Source organism: Neoarius graeffei, chromosome 14 (assembly GCF_027579695.1).
Source record: "Neoarius graeffei isolate fNeoGra1 chromosome 14, fNeoGra1.pri, whole genome shotgun sequence".
Taxonomy (NCBI): Eukaryota; Metazoa; Chordata; class Actinopteri; order Siluriformes; family Ariidae; genus Neoarius; species Neoarius graeffei.
Window position 1 is genome coordinate 76,337,412 of NC_083582.1, and position 8,036 is coordinate 76,345,447.

Here is an 8,036-nt window from a genome sequence, read left to right on the forward strand (position 1 = left end):
ACCTGCCAAATCGTGGTCTTCAAGAGAATATGAATATGAAAGCCAGGTGTGTAAAACTGAACTAACGTCAAGTCTACAAGGCAGTACATTTCCAGGACACCCAATATTTAAACTGAAGGTCACCCTGTTATCCCATTAATACCAATCCCATAACTCTGATGTGAGTCTCTTTATGTTTCCTTATTTCAGGTAGCACCACAGCATGGCCTCGAGAACAGCGTATTACTCCAACGTCTGGATCAATGATGGCTACTGCGCCACGAAGAGACGTTATGTGCACAAAGATGGCAGCTGTAAAATAGTATTCCGTCACGTGCCTGGAGATTGGCTTTTATACGTGACAGACATCTTTACCACACTGGTGGAGATCCGCTGGAGAGTCATGTTCTTGACCTTTGCCCTCTCGTATATCCTGTCCTGGCTCTTTTTCGGGATCCTGTATTGGCTTATCGCACTGGTCCATGGTGACCTGAAAAATCTAGAAAATGAGCCATGCATCTATGAGGTGAGAACCTTTACAGCAGCCTTTCTCTTCTCTCTTGAGACACAGACTACCATTGGATATGGTGCACGTGGTATGTCTGAGACCTGCATGCTGGCTATCATTATTGTGACCATCCAGGACATCACGAGCGTTTTAATCAACACCTTTGTAATTGGGATCGTTGTTTCCAAAATGGCGTCAGCCCGGAAAAGAGCGCAGACAGTGGGGTTCAGCAATACTGCCGTGATTAACCTCCGTAATGGCCATCGGTGCCTGTCATGGCGAGTGGGTGACTTCCGGAGATACCACATGGTGGAAGGAATTACACACGCCCAGCTGGTCAGGCACACAGTGCACACAAATGGTAAAGCTGACATAACCTACTATGACCTTGAAATCCAAAACAGTCATGTCCTTCTGGCTACTCCAGTGACAATCATCCACCAAATCAATTCCAGCAGTCCTCTGTATAAAATGGGTTTGCAAGAGCTACGCAGAGACAGCTTTGAAGTAGTGGTGACTTTCACCTACACAGATGACTGCAGTGGGATTCTCCATCAATCACGCACATCCTACACTCCCAGTGAAATCCTCTGGGGTCAGCAGTTTCAAGAGATGGTGAAAACTACCCAGAAGACCTACAGAGTGGACTACAGGGTCTTTCACCAAACAGATAAAGTCCCACTGATGGAAAACAATGCTGAAGACTATGAACTAAACAAGCATCTTCCAAGCCATAAAGAAGACCCACAAATGGGCAAGACTCTGGCAATGGAGAATGAAGATATCTTAGGTCATCACTATACCAGCATTGCTATTCAACAAGAAAAATTATAACAATGATATCTATAGGAGCTTACTTAGGGTGCATTAAAGGGGCAATAAACATGCATAGCTATGCATAAATACATATGAAATGTATGCTTTATTTAATTTACTATATACAGTAATACTTCAAGACCCTGTAGCCATGTTAAGATCCAGTCATGTACAAATGTGGACTATTAGATTCCAGCACGAGTCCTTGAAGATATTCTGATAAAGACTTTCCTCAAAATAGCACTTTATAACTAGAACTTGCAGACCACTTTGCACCAATCCATTTTCATAAAATCAAAATATGTGAAATTAATCTAATGATTTGTATTATTTATTATGCATGTTATCCAAAGTGCTGTAAGGACCAACCTATGGCCTATGCTTTAACTATTAAAAACATGATCAAATGTGATTGTCCATGTACCTCAAAAAACTCACCTTGAAATGCAGTTTGCTGTATTATGACAGAAACAAAGACAAAAAAAAATTCAGCTTCTTTAACCCTCAATGAGGCGAACTGGATTTGCTGTGCATTAGCACTAAAGGTTGGTTATTTTAGTGCATTTACTGAATCATATTTTTCATATGGTAAATAATGCATTCATGTTAACAAAGTGTTCTGCAATTTCTCAGGAAGATTTAAATTAAGTTAAGCAGAATCATGATTTCGCTTTTGCCTTTTTAGAAAATCTTTGTAATTTCAATATAGCATATTACTATTCTGTAATAACATTTAAAAATAAAAGGGTGAAGCAGAAATTTTGGATGATACAGTATGTTACCAACTTCTCAACAGGGAATTATAATTCATGCTGTATACACACACACACACACACACAGTCTGTTTAATCAGTATGACAGTTCGCTCATTTGTGTAATGCATACAGTCAGTAACTCGAACGTGGTGTGTTGCTTCCCAAATTCACAGTTGAACATGGTTATTTTTAGATTCACTAATGTGAGTAGTGACATTTCTGAACATTGACATGTCAGCTGAACCAGAAAAGGTTGTAGATTATTCAAAATGTCTCTCCTTAAGCCCATTCTACACTAGACACAGTAACTGTGTAAGCTTCAGTACCACTGTAGTCACAAGCGCATCTCTTATGTTCAAAGTCAGAGTACGCTTGCAGAATAAAATATCATAATATATATATTACTTACACACACACACACACACACACACACACACACACACACACACTACTGTGCAAAAGTCTTAGGTCACCTATTCTTTTTCATACAAACTTTGTTATAGATTTCTATTTGATGACTTCTACATTATCCAGTCAGTACAAAAACATTTTAGAGTTCCAAACATTCGTTTCCCAGCACAAAATTAAAGGTAGACTGTCTTCCAGATTTTTCAAGTGTTAGTTATAAAAAGAATTTTCCCTGACACCCAATTACTTTTGTTTAGTGGAACAAAAGCTACTGAATTTGAATCACAGACTTCCAATTAAGTTCTCCACTATTTTTTCCTGCTTCACCATGACCCAATTCAAGATACTATGTCATGCATTACATGGTGGGCTTTCCCCGTTCGCACAAGGCATTTTGGGATACAAATTTGAAACAGGAGAGAAAAATGGAGGACACGAGTGTGCGAATAAAATGTGAAAGACTGACTACAGTAACAGAAAGCAAGAAGAAATTACAATGTTGTACGTTATGTTGCAAAGGAAAGGAAACGCAGGACCAAACTAATAAATATCAGCAGTCAGTGAACACCTCAGTGTGATCAGCTGTTTGATTAGCTACAGAATGATGGAACTGGTCAGCGCACAGTCAAAGGTAAACCTGTAGATGGCAGTAATGCAACACTGTGGATGCCAGTTGCCATAAAACCCAAAAGAAGAAGGAAAAGAAGGTAAACCTGCGCATACGCACATGGACTTCCTCTGTCTGCTTGACTGCACGAAGTGAGCGATTTCATGCAAATTATTTGCTTTAATCCCCTCAAATTAAATAACTTCCCAGCCACAGAATGGTCTGATTTTTTTTTTTGAGATATTACAGAAATATTGTCAGAGTGCAGGCACTTATGTAACTGCAGGGGAGAGTAAGGTACAAACTGGTGACAAAGTCAAATCGTGAGACAGGAAGTGTAGTCAGAAAACAGGCAAGGCTCGGTTGATCAGTAAACGGAGCAATACAGGCAAGACAGGTAACGTAAACGAAGAGATAAAGCGAGGGTCAGAAAAGAAACAGGCAGTGAATGAAAGGCTCGGTATGAACTGGAGAAACACAGAACTATACTTCGCAATGAGGTGGAGTGTGAATGAGGCTTAAGTAGTGTGGCTGATGAGTATGTGAATGAGCAATGGCTGAGTTCAATAAGCTGGTGACAGGGGGCGCAGTGCTTTTTAGGAGTTGTAGTTCAGAGTGTCCATGTTTATAGTCTGGCTGTTGCGGTCACAGTGGCTTTACTGACAGAACCCCCCCCAAGGAGCTCCCTCTGAAATTCTTTCTGGGGCGGCCTCTTCCTCTCAGTGCAGGTTTGTCAGGATGTTGAACATGAAATTCTTGTTTGAGCAAAGGGTCTAGAATGTCTTTAGAAACTATCCAGCTTTGCTCCTCAGGTCCATAGCCTTCCCAATCTACCAGGTACTCAATTTGACAACTTCTATGTCTGGAATGGAGTATTCTGTTAACCTGGTAGATGGGTTCACCTTCTAGGTTGAGTGCTGGGTGCTCTTGGACTAGGGTGTTCTCAGCAAGAGGGCCTGGAATGGCAGGTTTCAAACTGGAGACATGGAATGTGGGGGATATTCTGCTGTGAGGGGGAAGTTCTAACCTGTATGAGACCTTGTTGATGCATCGAAGTACCTTGAATGGGCCGATGTAACATGGCTGAAGTTTACGACAGGTCTTGGGTTCTCTGAGGTTCTTTGTGGCTACCCATACTCCGTCACCGGGGAAGAAATCTGGATTGTTACCTCTGTGTTTGTCTGCATACTCCTTATGCTTGGCATTAACAGCCTCTAAACATTGGTGTACCTCTTCCCAGATCGCTTGGCTGCATGAGAACCAGTCCTCCACTGCTTGTACTTGAATTGGTGAGTCATCCCAGGGGAACAAGGGTGGCTGGTAGCCAAGTATGCACTGGAAAGGTGTTAGTTGAGTTGCGGAGTGTTTGAGGGAGTTTTCTGCATACTCAGCCCACGGAAGGAATCGGGCCTAGTCCCCCTGGTTCCGCATACAGAAGATTCTCAGAAAACACCCAATTTCTTGGTTGGCCTGTTCTACTTGACCATTTGATTGTGGGTGATAACCAGACATGAGGCTTACAGATATCCCTAATCACTCCATAAAGCAAGTCCAGAAACGTGAGATAAACTGGGGGTCCCAGTCACTGACCATGTCCTCAGGGATACCATAATACCTGAATACTTGTTGAAAGAGTAGCTCTGTGGTCTGAAACGTCATGGGGATGCCAGGCAATGGGATAAGTTTCAATGCTTTGGAGAATCGGTCAATGGTTACCATGATAGTGGTGTTGCCTTAGGAGGGGGAGAGGTCTGTAATGAAGTCAATGGCTAGATGGGACCAGAGTCTTTGAGGTATTGGGAGGTGACAGTTTGCCTGCAGGAGGGGTTCTTGGAACCTTTGCTTGGGCACACTCAGAGCAGGAGGTGATGAACTGGTTAATTTCTGTGAGCATGTTCTCCCACCAGTACTTATTCCTCAGCATCTGATGTGTTTGTTGGCTGCCAGGATGTCCTGTGGCAGGAGATGTGTGGGCCCAAGTGATGAGTCGGCCTCGGAGATGCTTTGGAACATAAAGGAGGCCTGGCAGGATGTTAAGGGGGCTTGTCTGTGGTTGGGAGTTTCTTATATTTTGGTCCAGGTCCCAAGTAATGGACTGTATGAAGCAATGAGACAGGAGAATGGGGCAAGTGACTGAATCCTGACGTGACGAGTCAAAGGTTCGAAATAGGGCATCTGCCTTAGCATTCTTTGAACCAGGGCAGAATGAGATTGTAAAATTGAAATGAGTGAAGAAAAGCGCCCATCTGGCTTGATGTATGTTTAAACTCTTAGCCTTTTTGAGATATTCGAGGTTCTTGTGATCGGTCAGAATCACGAAAGGGTGCATAGCTCCCTCCAGCCAGTGTCTCCACTCCTCAAGGAATAGTTTGATGGTGAGCACTTCTCTGTTCCCAACATCATAATTCCTCTCAGCAGAGGTGAGTTTCCTTGAGAAAAAGGCTACTGGATAGAGCTTGTGTTTCTCACCAAAACGCTGGGATAAGATTCCTCCTACTCCTGTGTCAGATGCATCTCTCAATGGTGAATGGCTTGATCGGGTCAGGATGCTGTAGAGCTGGGACAGAGGTAAAAGTGTGCTTGAGTCGGTTGAATGCTTCTTCTGCCAAAGGGTTCCACTGGAGACGCTTTGATCCCTTCTTGAGCAGGGCTGTTAGGGGAGCAGTAATCGTGCTGAAGCCCCTAATGAAATGGTGATAAAAGTTGGCAAAGCCTAAGAAACACTGAAGGTCCTTCACAGACATGGGCGTGGGCCAGGACATGACAGCAGATACTTTGGCAGAATCCATGCTGACTCCTTCTGCGCTGATGATATAGCCCAAAAAGGAGATTCAGCTCTGATGGAATTCACACTTTTCTACCTTCATGTAGAGATGGTTGGCCAGCAAGCACTGGAGAACAGCACACATCCTGGTGGCTTCTCTCGTCAGGAGAGTAGATTACGATGTCGTCAATGTAGGTGATGACGAACTTACCTAGCATGTCCCTCAGCACGTTGTTGATAAGACAATGGAACATGCTAGGTGCCGAAGAGAGGCCATAAGGCATTACCCGGTACTCAAAATGGCTAGCGGTTGTGCTGAAGGTGGTTTTCCATTTGTCACCTTTCCTTATTCGAATGAGGTTGTAGGCACTACGTAGGTTGAGCTTAGGAAATATCTTGGCAGATCAGAGCTGTTCTAGAGCTGCGGGAAAAAGGGGGAGAGGATAGGGATACTTGGCTGTGACTTGGTTCAGTCCTCTATAGTCAATACATGGCCAAAGACCTCCACCTCATTTCTCCACAAAGAAGAAGCCAGCTGACATGGGAGACTTGGAAGGATGGATATAACCTTGTTTGAGGGCCTCCTGGATATATTTCTCCATGGCAGAGTATTCCTTCTGGGATAGGGGATAGATGTGACCACGCGGTGGTGACATGCCTGGTAGCAGATCGATAGCGCAGTCATAAGGTCAGTGTGGTGGTAGCCCGCAGGCCTTCCCCTTACTAAAAACCTTTTTCCATGTCCATATAGCACTCAGGAACACTCTCCATGGAATCCGACTGTGGACTCTCTACTGAGGTGGAAGAAAGATTGATTTGGGAACAAGAGAGACAATTCTGAAAGCAGGTGGATGACCACTGGAAAATTTCTCTATTCTGCCAAGAGATGAGGGGATCGTGAAGCTGTAGCCAGGGGTAACCAAGAATGATGTCATGGTTAACGGTAGTGGTCACGTAGAGGAATGAGTTCCGAGTGCAGAGCTCCCATCTGTATCTGAATAGGAGCAGTGCGAATGGTGAAAAGACCAATCACCTATGGGTCCTCCATCGATGGTTCTGATGCTGAGTGAACTTTGCAGTGGGTTTGTAGGCAGGTCAAACTTCTGGACAATTGTTCTGTTGATGACGTTCCCTTCTGCCCCTGAGTCAACAAAAGCAGACAGAACATGTGTGGAGAATGCCAATTTTAATAACATTGGAACTTTAAAGGATTTCGAATTGAATTTTCTCACCAGACTCACCGCGCAAGCTGGGCTTTCACCTGGAACGGTGTGGGACGGATGGATAGGACAGTGGCTAATCAGATGCTCGGAACTCCCGCAGTAGAAACACAGACCCTCCCTCCTCTGTCTTTCACGCTCAGCACGTTTCAAATGGGTGTGGGATACCTCCATAGGTGTGTTGTCCTCAGAAGGTTGAACAGGCTTGGGACTTTCCTGTATCGAGGGTCGGTGGGTCAATAAATGATCTAGATGTATAGCTAGGTCAATGAGGGAGTCCAGCATTAGTTGCTCAACCCTACATGCCAGTTCACTGAGGATCTCAGACAAAGACCTTGGCGGAATATGGCTTTCAACGCTGGATCATTCCATCTGCTGGCCGCCACTAGTGTTCTGAAGTCCAGGGCATATTCAGCGACTCCTCTGGAACCTTGCAATATGGTGAGCAAACTTTCCCTGACTTTGATTCCCTCAGGTTCGTGGTCAAAACACTCTCTTGAACAATGTGAGGAATCATTAATACAAAGTCATATGCTCACCGCCATATTTCCAAACAGCGCTTGCCCATTGTTACACCTTGCCAGTGAGAAATGACAGAAACTTAGCGATCTTGTGTTCGTCTGAGAAATCAGGCATGGTGGAGAAGTACATGGAGCACTGAAGTAAGAATCGTTTACAGGCGAGAGCATCTCTGGCATATTTTACTGGAAGGGGGAGTTGCAGCACAGGACTGGGAGAAGACTCAGGACGTATTAGGAGGGCCTGCGACATCACAGTTGCGAGTTACGCCATTCGGGTGTTGAGGTCTGCAAGCATCTGTTGATGTTCTCCTAGGAGGCATTCTTGAGTGTTCAATGCAGTTTGTTTTGCCTCTTCTGCTACATCCATGATCGGCAAAGTATTCTGTCAGAGTGCAGGCACTTACGGGTGCAAGTGCAGGGGAGAGCGAGGCGCAAACTAGTGACAAAGTCAAATCGTG

General features: G+C 44.3%; 1 protein-coding gene across 1 annotated transcript; it reads left to right on the forward strand.

Annotated features, from left to right (window-relative positions):
* Positions 1–202: 202 nt before the first annotated feature.
* On the forward strand, positions 203–1,358 carry kcnj16a (potassium inwardly rectifying channel subfamily J member 16a). Its single transcript, XM_060938886.1, has one exon. The coding sequence runs from the start codon at positions 203–205 to the stop codon at positions 1,319–1,321; it is 1,119 nt and encodes a 372-aa protein (XP_060794869.1). The 3' UTR covers positions 1,322–1,358.
* Positions 1,359–8,036: the final 6,678 nt, after the last annotated feature.